Genomic DNA, 19046 nt, shown 5'->3' with positions numbered 1-19046 from the left:
TTGTAGTCACCACACTACTAACTTAATTTTCGAAGGGATCGAGTTGGGAACATTTTCTTGATGCGAATCGCTTTTGCAGGGATCCTGACAAGATTAAGGCGCACCTCGAAACGACTCCAAACCAGCTCAAAGTGAATGAGAAGCATCTCAGGACCATACATGTCAGATCCTCCTTCTGCCCCCGCCTTCTAATAATCATATTCTTAGTCAGGAATGATATACCAAAGGTTTATCTCATTGCAAAAGCAAAAAATATTTTAATATCTTATCGATTTTATCCTTTAAAATAATTATATCCTCAATTCGATTATATATTCAAAATGAACATATCCTTTAAGAGGATTAAAGTATATTATACTTTCAGAAAGATTGCATGTCCCGAAAAAATATTTCTTTGAAGATTTTCTTCTCTTAAACTCAATAAATGATATAAAGATATATAATCACGATAGATCAAGTAGAAATACAAGATGCTCCCCTTCAACAAACCACAAAGAGAGAGAGAAAGAGAGCCTAATTCTGAACTAGTCAATATTACTGACCAATCCAAGTTGAGCAAAACAAAAAAAAAAGGATCTATTACAAGTTAGGGCAAAACCATCCAACCAGGTCGGTTGGATTAACCTAAGCTTGACTAATAATGTGATGAGCCAAGCTCGACCAATAACGATCTTATTGATTGAGCCGGACCCTTTGTCAAAAAAGAAAAAGGGAGACTTTTTAATACCATATCAATGCCCAAGATTTGTATTTGAAGCCTCTTACTCTCAAATCACAAAATTACTTTTGATAGAATCAACAATACAAATATATAGAAGGTCTAATTATGTCAATATCATCCAAACTCAACTCAAAGCATCCCTCTTAAATGTTCATTAAGATAAAAAAAAAATATTTAAAATGCACGACATATCTATGACAAAATTATCCCCTTTTGCATGAAATGGGTTCACCAAAGATAAAAAGAAAATATACTAAGTATTACAGTAATCAAATCATCTCTTTTGCACATGACACATTTGTCAAAGATAAAAAAATATCCAAGTGTTGGATAAAACTAGAGCATTCACTTTATAGTGATATGTTTGCCTATAATAAAAGAAATGTGTAATGGACCCAAAGCATCATCTTTACATGTAATATATTTGTGTAGGATAAACAAGTATCCAACATGATTGAAGCATCTTGTTTATGCATGATATATTTGTCAAGGAGAAAAAGTATTTTAAGCACTCAAACCAAAGTATCATATTCGCACGTGATGTGTCCCATAGGACAAAGAAACATTCAAAGCATAATACAAGGAAAGCATCTCTCTTAGTATATAATACCTCCTCTCAAGACAAAGAAATATTTAAAGTATTCAACATGACTTATACACCACGTGACTACAATGATACATGATATGTTCACTTATGATAAGAAAACATTTGAAGCATTCAATACGATCAAAATATATGAGGTATCTAATATAATCAAAGCATATGATACATTTAGCATGACCTAAGCATCTCCTTTATGCATGATGCTTCTACTTAAAATAAAAAGGTATTCGACACACTTAATGCAACAAAAGTACCATCTTCTGCTTGATGCATTCATCCAAGATAATAAGAAACAATCAAAGCACTAGTTAATATATTTTTTTTAATGTATGTAATAATAATTGATATCCTAAGAAGAGAGGAAGAGCTTGCTAGACATGATATATCATTATAATACCTAAAAACAATTCTCAGATGGTATGACCCAATTTTCCTCTTTGGATGTCTGACACCGAGCACCATCCCTTGCTCATTCCAAGTAGACTATAGTCCTAACAAACCATGCCCCCATAGTCGTCCTTCACTGACGTAACCATCAAGGAGATATGTTCAGTAGCCATCGATATAAATGAGCCATTGACGACATAAGAGACTCTTTGACGACGATTGATTATCCTCCATTAGACACTTAAATATATAAGCCTGCTCCAAAGTTTAGAGGGGCAGACGGACTATTGTAATCACCACACTACTAACTTAATTTTCGAAGGAATCGAGTTGGGAACATTTTCTTGACGCAAACCGCTTTTACAGGGATCCCGACGAGACTAAGGCATACCTCGAAACGACTCTAGACCAACTCAAAGTGAACCAGAAGCATCTCAGGACCATACCTGCCAGATCCTCCTCCTACCCTCGCCTTCTAATATGACCCCTCAGAGAGTCTTTGGAAGATCTTACGTCTTTGGGAGCATATCAAAACTGTGACAATCCCATCGGTTGACGACATCCAAGTACTAACAAAATCATAATAAAATCAAATAATTTTAGTCTCAATTCAAAAAACCGATGATTTCAATTGAGATTCTGAACCGGAACCATCTATATATTTTTTTTTCTAAAATATTCTTTTAATTAATCTATTATTAAATTATTGAAAAGATAGATAAAATCATCATTTACAGGAGAATTTAGGTTTTTCTGATCGATTTGGATTGGAATCGGAATCACCCATTTTGGTTTTGATTCCAAACCCTAGGAATTAGAATCATCAATTTTGATTTCGATTCCAAATCCCATGAATCGAAACTATTGATTTTGATTCCGATTCGAGATCCAAAAAAAATCGAAACCGAATCATCAGACTCCGATCTCAGTTTGATTCGATACCACCGACCGAATCATTGTTCTAATCGAGAGTCTACTGATATCGATGACAAACATCTACAAACCGATCGAGTACATCATATCCATAATTAGTCTCTTCTTTTACCTCGTTGATACAAAAACATGTGTTTTCTCTACTTTTGTCTCTTTTTAACTTGGAGAAGTTTGACGGAAAGATCTCGTCAAAGCAATCATGTACATCACTTTTGAAGCCTTCGAGTATTGAGCTTTTTAAATTATCGTACGAGAAAAATGTCACAAAGTGATATTTGTCACCTCAAGGAATTATTTATCTGTGCACATTCTTATCTTTATCAATGCCTTAATTCTTTTGTCATCATGATTCCTTCGATCAGAAACCTTAGATGATATTTAGGGATCTATTCCAAAGGGCCAACTAACATATACCCATTGAAGCTTCGATGTTAATGAAAAAAGATAATAACAAAAAATAACAGAGAGAGAGATAAACAATCTTCATAACTTTATCCTCCAGTGGTAGAGTCAAATTACTCTATGAGACTATATATATATATATATATATACCAAAGGTTTATCTCATTGCAAAAGCAAGAAATATTTTAATATCTTATCGATTTTATCCTTCAAAATAATTATATCCTCAATTCGATTATATATTCAAAATGATCATATCCTTTAAGAGGATCAAAGTATATTATACTTTTAAAAAGATTGCATGTCCCCGAAAAAAGATCTTTTTGAAGATTTTCCTTCTCAAACTCGATAAAAGATATCTTAATATAAAAAATATATAATCATGAAAGATCAAGTAAAAATACCTAATACAAAGAGAGAGAGAGAGAGAGAGAGAGAGAGAGAGAGAGAGAGTTTAATACCTAATACCACCTTGGACAAAATGCCCATCCTAAACAAACGACAAAAAGAGAGAGAGAGAGAGAGTTTAATTCTAAACTAGTTAGTATTACTGGTCAGTCCAAATTGAGCCAAAATTGACTAATAATGTGACGAGCCAAGCTCCACCAATAATGATCTTACAGATCAAGTCGGACCCTTTGTCAAAAAAAAATATTTTATACCCCATCAATGCCTAAGATCTCTCCTTTAGATAAGAAGCCTCTTACTCTCAAATCACAAAATCACTTATGATAGAATCACCAATACAAATATATAGAAGGTCTAATTGTGTCAATATCATCCAACTCAACTCAAAGCATCCTTCTTATATGTTCATTAAAATAAAAAAAATATTTAAAGTGCACAACATACCTATGACAAAATTGTCCCCTTCGCATGAAATGGGTTCACCCAAGATAAAAAAAAAATATATACCAAGTAATCAAATCATCTCTTATGCACATGAGACATTTGTCAAGGATAAAAAAACAAAGTGTTGGATAAGACTAGAGCATTCACTTTTGCCTATAATAAAAGAAATGAGTAATGGACCCAAAACATCATCTTTACATGTAATATATTTGTATAGGATAAACAAGTATCCAACATGATTGAAGCATCTTGTTTGTACATGATATATTTATCTAGGAGAAAAAATATTTTAAGCACTCAAACCAAAGCATCGTATTAGCACATGATGTGTTCCATAGGACAAAGAAGCATTCAAAGCATAATACAAGGAAAGCATCTCTCTTAGTATATAATACCTCCTCTCAAGACAAAGAAATATTTAAAGCATTCAACATGAGTTATACACCACATGACTACAATGATATGAGAAAACATTTGAAGTATTCAATACAATCAAAATATATGAGGTATCTAAGATAATCAAAATATATGATACATTTAGCATGACCCAAGCGTCTCCTTTGCGTATGATGCTTCTACTTAAAATAAAAAAAAGGTATTCGACATGCTTAATCCAACAAAAGTTCATCTTCATGCATTCATCCAAGATAATAAGAAACGATCAAAGTACTAGTTAATATATTTTTTTAATGTATGTAACAATAATTGATATCCTAACGTGTTTGAAGAGACAAAGAGCTCGTTAGACATGATATATCATTATAATACCTAAAAACTATTCTTTCATTAAACACTCCCGTTCTAAACAAGCCAAACTACTATAGAATCTCTCTCTATCTATATTTCAATTTCATACTTAATAAACTCTTGAACTTTTAAAATAACTTTATATAAATGAATAGATACAGACTTGACCGTAAAATAAAATTTATTAGACATACCTCAATATAATATGAGTATTTTTTATTTTGGAAAAAAATTCTCCCATATTATCACATACTATTAAGAAAAACTATGTTCTCTCATCCACATCCGACAACACTTGAAAAATATGTTATGAATTAACTTGTCATATTGGATTTGCGATCACGAATAATGTTCACACTTATCTTTTCAAATTCAAATTTAGAACGTCAAACTCAAGATTTGCGTGTACAGTCTTGTGAATGATTTTCGTTGGTTGAATATTAAAATGAATTTTGATTGACATAAATACCTTTTATAAATATCAAGTGAAACCTTTTATATAATTCAAACTATTGCTTTATAAATATTGTTATGAGTGGTTAATCCAAGCAATCGAGGATGGATGGAGGGAGAGACATATATGGAGAATCTTAACATTCGGAATAGTGGAAGGACATATGCTAAATCATGGTTTATAGTGGCAAATGTCGTGTCTCCATTCTAATAAATCAAGAAACAGAGAGACGAGCATCATTTATAAAGAGAAAACCAATAGCTTGATGGTGTTCGAGAAGAGCACGATATAATCTACCATTCTATTACCCCTTATTTAATGAGTTCGATGAAGTGAGATAACGCCCACAACACCGTGCCACCAAATAAAACAAGATGTTTTGGCTACATATGAAAACACGAAGCAAAAGGATATTTCATGGACTCTAAAGAGATGCAATCCTCGAGCAAATGCCTCCTCCACCAGGAAGAATTATGAGAGAACTTAATCCTCTCTCCATCTTTAATTGACAGCAGTTGGTGCGTAATCAATAACGATAACCTTCTCCAGTGCAGGAAGAAATTTATTGGCAAACTCCACATGAGCTGGGTGTGCAAGATATTCCGCAATGCCTTCCACACCATCAAACGTTGATTCGAACACATGGGTGAAACCCTCATGCAGGTTCTCGATGCTCACATCCCTTCCCCTGGTACTCAAATTTCAAAGACATCAGAATTTATGTGATCACTACAGTATGTTCAGGGTGAACAAGAAAGAATAAATTGAATCAGCCAGTTTGGAACAGAACAAATGCAATGTTCAGTTTGACAGCACTAAAATTTCATAGTTGCTAATGGAAAATTTTTCTGTCTAACATAGAAAGGATGTTTGAAAGACTGAGTCTACGAATGCCTTAAAACCAAGAGAACAATCCAAAGTATCAATAATAAAACATAATCCAGAAATACAATTGATGTAACCGCTTATGTGATTCGACACTCCCAAGTATACATCTAAAGAAAAAAAAAAATCAAAAATTTAGTTGTATGAAAATAAGTTACAAATTTTCTTGAGTTAATACAAACATAGGCGTAGAGTCCCCAGTACATTCTTACATCAATTTTAAATTTTTTTTCTTTAACTTATTTTTTCTTCTCCATCTAAATCTTGACATTCACGATGCATTTATAGGACAAGTCAAATCTTAATTTCCAATGATTTTTTCCTTCAAGTAGAAGTCTCCTCCAAGCAATTCCAGAAATTAAAAAGAAAAAAAAAAAACAAACCAACCCGACACATTACACCGAGAAGTAAATAGCTAGAAGCTCTAAAAACTCCAAGATACAGATGGTTGTTGTTACTTAAACATCTTGCAACATAAAAATGGTTTCTTGGACATGTGATGAGAAATCTTTCAGCGTGTAGGTGAGATTCTTCCCAAAATTATGTCACAGGAAACCAAGGAGCATGAGTCAGATGTTGCTACAGTAAAGGATCAGTTATCATGACCGGGTGTGGGTGTTGAGATCGCAAGTAAACTCCGAACGCCCTAAAAACCTGAAGATAATTGAACCCTACAACAAATGTACTTGAGCAAACGACGCCAGCAGAATGCTGAGAAGGGTGGTTGGGCTAAGAAGCAATACAAGTTTGGTAGGTCAAACCTAGATAAGGAAAAAGGCTATAGATGAGCAGCAGACTGCTTCCGAACGGTTTGTTCATATGAGGAGCGAACTAAGATGCCGATACAGTTCAGCAAACCTTTGAAGGTAGTGAAAAGGGAAACGTCAAACCAAGCAGATGAATCGCTGATTCAGAGTACAGATGAAGCTGCAGGTACTTAAAACTGAAGCCGCGGAGATATCTCCAGCTACAATTACATGGAATAAGAAGCCATTGTTAAGATTCTACTACTGGATCTAAACTCCAAAGCGTTAGGGTAATCAAATGGATAAGAATAGCACTCCTATGTATTGCGATTCTGATTACCTCTGAGGAATAAGGAGGACAAGGACAAAGATGGTAGAGTTTTAGATCTGATACTGAAATGAGAGCAATCAAACCCAACCAACACTCTGAATTAGTCAACATAAAACTTAGATCTAAACTCGTCAGACTTGAACTGTCATCCTGAATTGCAAAATCGGACTCCAAACACGTATAGCTGTCAAGATTTATGCAAAACCAAATATTGGAAACGATCTAGCAGGACAAATCTCATCAATTAGTACTTCCCAACGTTCCATGGATCAAGCAACTGATAAAAGATTGCTCTTTAACAAGCTTGTTCGATCATCCGCGCGCGCGCACACACACACACACACACACATTCCGAAGAGGAGAAGGGAGGGAGGGAAGGGAAGCACCAGTGGAAGGCCTTCATGGGGGGGATGAGGGAGACGAGGTTGGCGTAGCCCTTGATGAGGTCGTCCACGGCTTCGGGGGACACCTCCTCCTTGAACTTGGCCAGCAGCACGTGCTTCACCGCCATCGCCTCTCTCGCTCCCTCTACTGCTGCTACAGCCTCCTCTTTATACGAAGATTGGGAGAAAGATGCCTCTGATAAAACGCCACCACATCGTCTCTCTCGTGCAGCGCAGGTCTTAGTTAAATAATTAACTAATGAGATTAATACTGAAAAACTTTTTCTTTTCCTATTTATAATTTTTATTATAAAATTTTTAATATTTCAAAAAATATCTGTGCATAAATATAAATAGATATAAATATAAATATATTTTTAATATCCTCGTCATTTGCCCCTTTTTCCTTTTCACGCATCACATTCCTCTCCGGACTTTTGTAAAAATTATGTCGATTCAAAAATCTCATTCGATAAAGCTCGTACGGAAAGATATTTAAAAATAGAGTACAAACAAAAGTAGTAGATAGTTAAATCAATTAGTAATAAAAGTAAACAGTAAGAAAAATATAGTGGTTCGATCGTCGTGACTTACCTCCACTCCCGATTCCTCTTTTGTTGAAGCTATCAATTTTCACTAATGATCTTCTTTCAATATGAGAAGACCAACTACCCTCTTATAATTCTTTTATCCTTTTGACAAGCTCATAAGAGAACATTTACACCCCCTTTTTATAAGATAACCCTTACATACCTCTCTTAGATCAACTTCTGAGCTCAAGGAAGAGGGAACTCAATGTTTTGGTAGAGTTTTCTTAGTGTTTTTCTTTAAGAATTCTTATTCTTTTCTTACTGCCCAAGTGAGGTATTTATATGCCCCAAATGGCTTAAAAAATAGAGCCAAAAATTTTAAATTTCTAGGTCTTTCGGGTAGGGGCAGTACCATTGTATGTCAATCTGATATTGGGCGGTACCATCGCTTGACACACTAATACTTGGTGATACCACAACCCAATTTGTGCGGCATCACTGCCTAATAGCTTGGAAAAGTATGTTCTTGATTTTTTCAGCTCATAAGTGGTTCCATCGCTAGTTTGGTGGTGCCACCTCTTGACCCAAGTTTTGGGTCATTGAATGAGCCTCCCAATGAGTCCAAATCAATACCAATTTAGGCCCAATTAGTCTATAATTGAGTTAGCATGATTATACTAAAAACTAACTCAATTAGCACCCTAAACTACTTTAATCCAAACAAATGATTATAAAGCATGAATCTTTTGTCCGACATGTCATTAGTTTTTTCGACCTTCGTTCAACCTTTCAGCACATCGTCCTCTAGGAAGCAAATTTCTAGCTTATATTTCTCAAAAGAGAAGAAAGAAATTGCTATCTTGAACATCACCAAGAATTGCTAGCTTACAATCTCAAGAGAAGCCAAAGTACTATCTCAAGAAGTATAATTTGCTAACTTACAAAGGAAGCAAAAATTTTACTTCTCAAAAGAGAAGAAAGAAAATTACTAGCTTTCATGATGATAAAACTGGAGATTATATTTATAATATAATGATTTGAAATTATATATCAATAACTTCCTAGTTGCACTTTTTCTTTTTGTTGATAATAAAGGGGGAGAAGATATGATGATATACCATGCGTAGGATAATATACTTTGATATTTTGATACCATGATGATTTGAAATATTTATGATGATGCATGCAAAACTTATAATAATGATGCATGTAATGCAATGATATGCATACAATGTGTTGTATATATTTATGATTAAATTTGCTTTGACTTGAATTCAATTTGAATTCAATGTTCTATCAATATGACATATTGATAGGGGAGGTTAAGGTTAACTCCATCATCAATTGGTTGTCATCATAAAAAAAGGAGAGATTGTTGAATTTAGATTTTGATAGTGAAATAAATTGATAGTGTTTATATGATCTACGTTTTGAGTGATGTAGGAAGCTTCGATCAGGAAGAGATAATTAAAAGTAGGAAAAATCATGTTGGGCTAGAGTGGAACATGTCAGAAGATTGGACATCAAGCTGGAGGACCAGTCGACGTATCGACAGAAGGCTTCGGGCCATGGGTTTGGGCATTGGGCCAAGAAGAGCGAAAATTATGCCAAGGAAATCGGAGTTACAGAGGTCAACTGACCGATTTGACAATAGGTCGCAAGAGAGGATGATACGCCAAATAATCGAACGAGGCATCGATGAACCAATGATATGCTCGACAACCTGTCGGCAAGTGGTATGACTTGGCCGCTAGCAGCAATGGTCCCCAGGTAACCGAGGTGACCTACTTCCCCCTTTGGTCACCCATAAGGGAGCTGATCGGCTCGACCCTGTCAGCCATCAGGGCTGATAGGCGATGACCCTCTTTGTTACCCTCTATTGACAATGCATCGCAGGGGGTCATACAAACCAGATGCCTACATAAATATGTCACAAAAGAAGGATATATAGACCAGTCGCTCATATAAATAGGTCATAGAAGAACATACGGATCAACCGCCTATTAGTCATAACCCCCCGGCTTCCCAAGTATAAGAATCATTCCCCAATGTTTGAATTCTTAGGATCAAGTCAGCACAGAGAGGGGGGGGGGTGTGTCACGCCCACCGACAATAATCTATAATATTATAATTCAACAATACATTCTAGGATCCAACCACACACACATTTGAGGATATTGAGAAAACATTCAAGTCATTCATATCTATAATTCTCCAATTCATAAAACCTATGCAGTTTAAAATCATATACCGCGTTACTCGATGATTCATAAAATCTAAAGCCAACTCACCAAGACAAGAACCACCTCATAAATCCACAAGTGCGAGATTCTATATAATCACAAAGCCGATATTTACCATGTGTTCATATTATTATACAAATTTACTTAACACTTCAAAATCTTTAACATAGAGATTCTTTAAACTTTTACAAAACTCATCAGTTTATATTTACTATCAACATTTCATTAGACATCAAATGTACTTATACAACAAAAACATGTCATCCACTAAAGGTTTGCCCAAAGTCTTCTAGCTTTCTATTATCGTAGCTCAATTTAAACATTCTAGCATGCGACAAGCTATCCTGAAAAATTTATGTAGCAATGGAGTGAGCACATAGAGCTCAGCAAGCGACTAACATATCAATGGCGAAAAAGGACAGTTTCAAAGTAAATAAAGCACTAAATATAAGGCAGGGATATAATAGTTCAAAGATAGCCAATCAACGAATGCAGAATTATAATATCATTTCATTCGAAGTATGTTTTGTTCATAACAGGAGAGTAAAGATTAGTTGAAGCAAATCATTGACGTAATGAAACATTTCGGAACATATCAATGGCAAATGCTTCAGAACATATCAATGACATATGAAGTATTTCGGAACATATCAAGGACGTATGAAATATTTCAGAGCATATCAATAACAAATGAAACATTTCAGAACATATCAATGATGGATGAAATGCTTCGGAACATATCAATGTCATATTAAGCATTTCAGAGCATATCAATGGTGAATGAAACATTTCATAACATATCAATAACGGATGAAATGCTTCGGAACATATCAATGGCATATGAATCATTTTGAAGTATATCAAGGACATATGAAATGTTACTAAGCATATCAATAGCATATGAAGCATTTTGGAGCATATCAATGGCAGATGAAACATTTTGGAACATATCAATGGCGGATGAAATGCTTCAGAATATATCAATAGCATATGAAGCATTTCAGAGTATATCAATGGCATAGAAAGCATTTCAGAGCATATCGATGGTATATGAAATGTTACAGAGCATATCAATGGCATATGAAGCATTTCATAGCATATCAAGGACGTATGAAATGTTTCGAAGTATATCAATAACAAATAAAATATTTCGGAACATATCAATGACGAATGAAATACTTCGAAACATATCAATGGCATATGAAGTATTTTGGAGCATATCAAAAAGCAAATATAAAACAAAAGCTCAAACGTCGTATTTGACGTTGCACACATTTCATTCTTATCCAAAGCACATAACCAAAGCTTTGGATATCATATCAAACAGATAGAGGGTGATGTGAGATCTTAAACATAATCTCTCATGTCTGGGAGTGTCATCCATCCACGTTTTGATGAAACTAGAGGGGGCCAACAGAGCTTTGCGGGCTTTAAGCATATACCCTTTACCATTTTTAGTAAAGGTCCAGATAATCCCTTTAGCATTTCTTACAAAGGTACAAACAATCCCTTTACTATTTCTAGCAAAGGTCCAAATAATCTCACAAACACCATAGTACAAAAAGATATTGTGAACAATAAATTAGGACATATCGGAAACGCATGCAGAACAACGGAATGCATGTGCCTACACGTAACATTGTGATACAAATATGAACTTTACATAATAGTTTCATAATAATTAAAGGATAAAAGTATATAGGATTTCAAAACAATAATGTAAAGCTTAACTAAAGTAAGGATTTTAGCTGAAATCAATTTCCAAAGAGACAAAACAAGAATAGGTGAAATCGATCAAAGCTTGATTCTAACAGAATTTGAGAGGCATATTGAATGAATTGTTTGGATAATCAATTATATTCCAATTTATAGAAAATGAGGTCATTCGAAAGATGTATCAATCTAAATTTAAATAAATCAAGTTTGTATGAATTGGACATTCCAACATTGAGTTATCAGCGGTTTAGTAACCAAAGGTCAAAAAACATTATCACCATTTTATAGAATTCATATAGTTGATTTGAACAAATGATTCAATATTCATTTATATTCTAAATCATTCAAATTGATATGAATAGAAAGATCTATGAGTTTAAATTTTGATAAATCAAACTTTCCATAAATCAGAGTTCCTAATAGAGAGTTATAAGCAAGAGAGTCAAAACTAACAATCTCTATTTTATAGATTTCATAGGGGCAGTTGAAATAATAGTTTGGATAGGCAAATAGACTCCAAATTTATCAATCATGATATCAAAAAGAAAGAACTTGAGTCTATTTTTGGATAAATCTGAATTTTCCTAAATCCAAGATTTTTGGAGAAAGTTATTACTAGAACAATATAGAAAGGTCAAATCATCAAAAAATTCCAGATTCATAGTTTTGTTCCCAAACGAAAGAAATATAATGTATGAAGCCAAAGTCTTTCAAACTTTTCAAAAATAAGATGAAATCAGAGATCAAGAGTTCTTTAGGAAAGAGTCAGAATACTTGTCTTAGAAAAGTTTGATTTTCAAATGTAGGGAATTGATGCAAAACCTCAAGCAAAGCAAAGTTTCTTCTCCTTCTACTTCAATTCCTCTTCCTTTCTCCTCTCAAACCCACATTGGCTGCAGCTCTTAAGTTTTTCTCCTTTAATTTCTTTTCTAATATATTAGATTTAGCTAATATAAGGATTAGAAGGTGGCAAACATGCATAAAAGGGGCTTAGGTGTCATCCTTAGAACAAACATAAGTGGCACCATTAGGTTAGCTAGTGACATATGTCCACCATTTTTTTTTAAACCCAATATGAATCTTTCATAAATCATATCATATTTTTAATATTTATATTTAAGTCCTTACATTACAAATATACTCTTATAAAATTTTAAAAAATGAGGGATGTTGGGGGAGGAGGAGGAGGTGAATTAGTGCAGCGATAAAATCACCGGTTTGAAAAACTTTCGTTCGATGAAAATTTATATCGAAAATGTTTAATTCTAAAAACATACAGAAGCATAATGAAAGTAAGAAATTAGTTTACAATTTAAAGTAAAGGACTTAAAGTAAATGTAAACCAGATTTTTATAGTGGTTCAGTCGTTGTGACCTATATCCACTCCCGATTTATCTCCAGTCAAGGCCACCGGCATCCACTAATGTTCTTCTTTCAATGGGCGAAAATTAATTATCCTTTTATACCCCTCTTCTCCTTTTCACAAGTTTAGGAGATAAACTTTTATAAGCACTCACTCCTCTCTAAATACAATTCTAAACTTTAGAACTAGATGAGGAGATTTCTCAAAGTGATTGACGTTTTTCCACTTTTAAGTTCTTTGTGCTTGTGTTTGTTAACTAAGGATGAGAGGGGTATTTATAGTCTCATCCCGGATCTTCTAGGTATTGGCGGTACCACTGCCTGCGGTATTGATACTCGGTGGTACCACCACTTGGGAGACTGTGTCTGAGCGGTACCACTGCCCAAACTAATGGTATCACCACCTGGGAGACTATATATGAGCAGTACCACCGCTTGACATCGTGTCAGAGATTGTGTCTGGGTGGTACCATTGCCTAGACTGGTGATACCACCGCTTGACACAATCTTGAAGATTGTGTCACCAACGGTTCCATATGTTGGGTCACTCTTTGGACCTTTCAGTTGGGCCAACATAACCTAAACTTGGGTCCAATTGGCCCCTAATTGAGTTGGCTTAATTCCAACTCAATAACACCTAAAACCTACTTTAATATGGATAATTATTATAAAATTAAATCAAATGTTGTCCGATATGTCATTGGTTCATCGACGTCTTGTCCGATTCTTTGGCGCATCGTTTTCTTTTACGGTCTACTGCCTAATCAGTCAGTTGACTTCCGTAACTCCGATTTCCTTGGTGTAATTTTTGCTCTTCTTGGCTCGAAGCCTTCTGTCGATATATCGACCGATCCTTCCGCTCAACGTCCAATCTTCTGATATGTTCCACTCCGATCCAACATGATTCTTCCAGCTTTAATTGTCTCTCCTTGATCGAAGCTTTCTGCGTCACTCAAAACACAGATCATATTACAAATATATTAATTGATTTTATCATCAAAATTCAAGATTCAACATTAGTGAGAATCGAACCCCTCATACTCTAAACTCCTTTGCTTTCATTAGTTTATAAAGAGCTAACTTTACCATCGGAGGGTCGAGTCAAAAAAATATCTCTAACATTGGCCTCTTGTGCAGGGCTCTGAAGAAGTCAAGGCACGCTTCGGCACATCCGCAGAACCCCATGGAGGCTAAGGCCTACCTCTGTTCGACTTGGAAGCGACCTCGGACCCTCGACCATCACCTCAATCGGACTCCAATCACCTCACTTAATTACCATGAAGACTGTCTGGAAAATCTTATCGGGATAGAATCAAACCATGCCGGTTCATGATCAACAACACCAAGCTTCTACTCTACGTGATGAGCAAGATCTTGATCGAGCACGGAGCCCACGGGAGGGAGTCTCTTGCAACCGAGAAGTCCGACGATGATGAGTTGCTGGAGGAGCGTTCGTCCATGAGGCGACAGCTAGAGGCGCTGTAGTCTGAGAATGGGACGCTGACGAGGCCCGTGGAAGAGCTCAGTGCATAGGGGAGCGAGTGGAAGGCGGCTTCGCCCTCTGCAGACAGCCAGACGACGGCATGTGGGGTTGTGGGAAAGAAAAAGAGTAATCAAGATGTTGTAAATAATAAAATTATATATATATATATATATATATATATATATATATATATATATATTTGAAGGATTGCCAATAAAAAAAAACCCGTTGAAAGAGGAGAGTGGAAGGGCTCCTTCCGAGATATTCCAGTGTCGAACATTGCAAATTTATCTTATATTCTAAGATCAATCTCGATATGTTGATCGAAGATCGTATCATCGTTTCCGCTTTACTGTCCAATTAATTATTAGGTTGAACATGGCTAAATCTTGATCCGATTCGTTTCCTGGCCCAATTTGATTAAAATATTTAACAATTGGTAATAGTTTTGTCATCTTGGACTCTTGGTAACTATCCAATCAACATCAAACTAAACATGATCCATAGTGGGATGCAGCGGTGAGACAAATCAGAACCAATCGAATAATAATGTTTGGACGGAAGCTCTTGGATTGCAGGACTACATCCGACATTTTATCCAGCAGCCTCTCTCTATGTACTATTCTCGTTAATAGAAAGTTTCACGATTGATTGATAATTTTAAGACTATTTTGACCCCAAGAAACTAAAGTTTATATCAGGCTGATGTGACTGTCAAATTTTGATTGTTTGACTTGAATGAAAAGAATAAAATCAATCATGTTCCTCTATGTAAATCGTCAACATCATACATGTTTAGACATCTTTATCGAGTGAGTTGAAAGACAACATTTTAAAGGATGCTTGGGTGTACTTAGAAGGTGTGTTTGTTAAATAATATCGAGATGAGATTATAAAAAAAAAAGAGAGTCCTCCTATGATTTATTCAAAGGACAACATTATACCTAAGAGGTTAGAGCTTTGTGAGCTATAGGGAAAAAGAGAGATGGAGAGCCTCTAAAATATTTATGTGTGAGATAAAAAAAAACATGAGTTTGGAGAATAGTCCTATATGGTTAAAGATTGACAGAGCAAAGCTACATATATTGCGTTTGGCTCATGTCTCAATAGTTTAGGTTTTTTTTTTGTTGAATTGATGTTTGACCAATTTGACTCGAACTCGTCATTATAAGATTTCTAACATGACATCAAAGATAAGTAGATAAAAAATAAATCTAAATGAGTAAAAAATAATAAAAAATTAAACTAATCAAGAATTATATTGACTAATTCTTGATTAAAAGAGTTAGATTCCCTATATTATATTTTATTCATATGAAAAAAATGAATTATATATAATCTCACTATATATATATATATATATATATATATATATATATATAATCTTTTCATCTTTGGTTTTAGTTATCATACATACATGTGAGTTCATAGTCATAGATCATTTGTATGTATATGGTAGCAGAATATATATTTTTATTTTGATATAAATCAGACTGTTTTTATTTGATGAACTTGTGGTGATGGAATGAGCCTACAATAGTAAGGAAGAGATTAAGCTCTTTTGGTGTCCATTATCTATGACTTATTTGTCTCTATGTTGGAGGTTAATGATAAGATCGTAGGTACAATAGATATGAGTTCGGCTTTGATGGCGCATCGGGCTAATTATGTATTATCCTTGTTAGATCAGTATTTCGGTTTCAAACTTCAAAAATTTATATTAGAATACTTATAATTATAAAAATATTTAATCTATTTATTCTAACGTCATTGACTTTATCGATAAAAGATATAACACATGATAGTACCAAGGTTTGCCATACCGGACTGTACCGCCCGGTACGGGCGGTACGTACCGGTCCGACAGACCAGCGGTACGCGGACCGCACTGTACCGTATCGACACTGTAGCGATACTGTAGCACACTGTAGCGATACTGTAGCACACTGTAGCTGGGTGTACCGCTCGGTACACCTGTGTGTACCGCTCGGTACACCGTACCGTACCGGTACCGAGCCCGGGTCGAAACACCGGTACGGTACGATACGGCGAACCTTGGATAGTACGCATAGGAATGATACCAAAATGATGGACAAAAAAATAATTTCAATGTCCCAGTGAGACATCTGCATCGACGTCACTTTGCATCTGTGTCGATCGAAGGTGAGGCAAAGGCTTTGCATCTCATCAATATAGATGTAAATCGGTGCAATGTTAACACATGTCTTATCTTTTATCGATCAATGTAGATGCAGAGCTACGTAAGAAGAGGAAAAGAATAGAGAATAGTAATGAAAATAACTTAAAAAAAAAAGAGAAAGAGGACGAGGATGATGACCACACTGATGTGCAGAGCGGTACTATTCTGCTCTGGATTGCCCTGCATACGCATCAGCGAATATAACATTAGCACTTAATTGGTATAAAATATTCCCTCATATCTTCTTTTAACAAAAAAAAAAAGAAAAATATAAAAGGAAAGGAAAAATAAAAATAAAAAGTCTTTGTTCTCCGGTATGTAGGTTCAAAGGCTTTATCTTCTGCTGGTTGTCTTTCTTCTCGAGCGTGTAGGTTCGAAGGCTTATCTTCTGCTGCCGGTTGTCTGTTTTATCTCTGCTTGTATGCTTCCTGGTGCTGTGTGCTTCGATAAGCAAAGCACTTGCTTCTCATATCCCACTCAACCATGTCCGATGTTCGCCTCCTCTCCCCTTCACTACTGAACTCCACCATAATCAAACATCTCGATGACGGCCGATTGATCGATGCAGCGCAAGTGTTCCACAGCAATACCCACCTCAGAGACCTCCTCTTATGGAACCTGATGCTGTCTGGCTACATCAGAAACGGACATGCCCAACGCGCGCACAAACTGTACGATGAGATGCCCTGCAGAGACGCTGTCTCGTGGAACACCATCCTCTCTTCCTTCAAACGCTCCGGGGATTCGTTCACGGCGTTCCAGCATTTCGTACGGATGATCCGAACTGGGCTTTAGACCCACAGGGTCGACTCTCACCACCAATATCACGGCATCCCCAACGGGCAGTCTGGTGCCTCAGCTCCACGCGGTTGCACCGGGTTCAGCTGTAACTCCATCGTCGGGACAGCGCTGATTGGTGCCTACGCAGGTCGAAAGGACCCCATCGCTATGCGCCGCCTGGCATTTGATGACATTCCGATCAAGAATTCGGTGTCATGGACTTCGCTGATCGTAGGATACATGCAGCTCGGACGCCTCAAGGAAGCCGAGTTCCCCTTCGGGAAAATGCCGGCGAAGAACGTCGTCAGTTGGACTGCGATGATCAATGGTTTCATCGACAATGGTCATCTCGACGAGGCACGGCGATGCTTCGCTCAGATGTCTGTTAGGAACGTCGTCACCTGGACATCGATGATCAAAGGGTACCAGGGGCACGGGCGGCACGTCGATGCTCTAAACTTGTTCGTCGAGATGCACCGGCTCAGCGGTATCCTCCCCAACCAGTTCACATACTCTGCCGTGCTTGCTGCCTGTGCCGGCTGCTGCTCCCTCCTGTTCGGCAAATCTGTCCATGGGCAAATCCTGAGATGCAGGGTGCCATGGGATGTGATCTTGTGCAGCTCCCTCGTCGAGATGTATGGCAAATGTGGCGACGTGGGTTCTGCCACCCGGTCCTTCGAGTCATCCCAAGTCCGCAACTGGAGGAATTCGAGAGTATGATCCGGGAAGGTGTTCGACCCCCGATCACATCTCTTCGTCGGCGCCTTGATGGCTTGCGTGCACGGTGGGTTGGTGAAGGAAGGATGGAGCATTACGGGTGCATGATGGACCTACTTGGGCGTGCAGAGAAGCTTATCGGAAGAATGCCGTTCGAGCCAGACGCTGTTGTGTGGGTGTGGGGGGCATTGCTTGGTGCATGCGGATTGCAATCGAGCTTGGAGCACGGGATGGCTGCGGCCGAGTCGATGCACAGGTTGGAGGAGCACCACCCAGCCATCTACTCGATGTTGCTGAGAATCTATGGAGAGAACGGCACATGGAGAACGGTTGACGAGGTGAAGGAGACGATGGAGAAGGTGGTCGTCGGAAAGCAAAGGGCACTAAGTTGGGTTGAATCTGCTGCTGCTTCTTGTGGATTATAGGGATGTATGTTCACAGGCGACCTACGAGTAATAGGCTGACAGAATATAATTAAAATTTGAACATTACAGACCAAATCATAAACAAGGGAAGAGGAAATCAAAAGAATCGTTGAAGTAGATACCAGGACGAATTGATCGCATTCAA

At 36.6% G+C, this 19046-nt stretch overlaps 1 protein-coding gene and 1 pseudogene across 1 annotated transcript; one reads left to right on the top strand and one right to left on the bottom strand.

The window, feature by feature from the left end:
* Positions 1-5369: 5369 nt before the first annotated feature.
* Positions 5370-7638, bottom strand: LOC135615142 (stress-response A/B barrel domain-containing protein HS1-like). The gene is made up of 2 exons (XM_065113260.1): positions 7449-7638; positions 5370-5788 (listed from the first exon to the last, which is right to left on the bottom strand). The coding sequence occupies exons 1-2, from the start codon at positions 7571-7573 to the stop codon at positions 5602-5604; spliced, it is 312 nt and encodes a 103-aa protein (XP_064969332.1). The 5' UTR covers positions 7574-7638; the 3' UTR covers positions 5370-5601.
* A 9453-nt stretch (positions 7639-17091) lies between these two features.
* LOC135613790 (pentatricopeptide repeat-containing protein At4g02750-like) lies at positions 17092-18913 on the top strand (annotated as a pseudogene).
* The last annotated feature ends 133 nt before the right edge of the window (positions 18914-19046 follow it).

The sequence above is a fragment of the Musa acuminata genome, chromosome BXJ2-6 (genome assembly GCF_036884655.1).
Source record: "Musa acuminata AAA Group cultivar baxijiao chromosome BXJ2-6, Cavendish_Baxijiao_AAA, whole genome shotgun sequence".
NCBI classification, from domain to species: domain Eukaryota; kingdom Viridiplantae; phylum Streptophyta; class Magnoliopsida; order Zingiberales; family Musaceae; genus Musa; species Musa acuminata.
The sequence above is the reverse complement of the archived record's forward strand: the minus strand, read 5'-3'. Positions and strand labels throughout refer to the sequence as shown.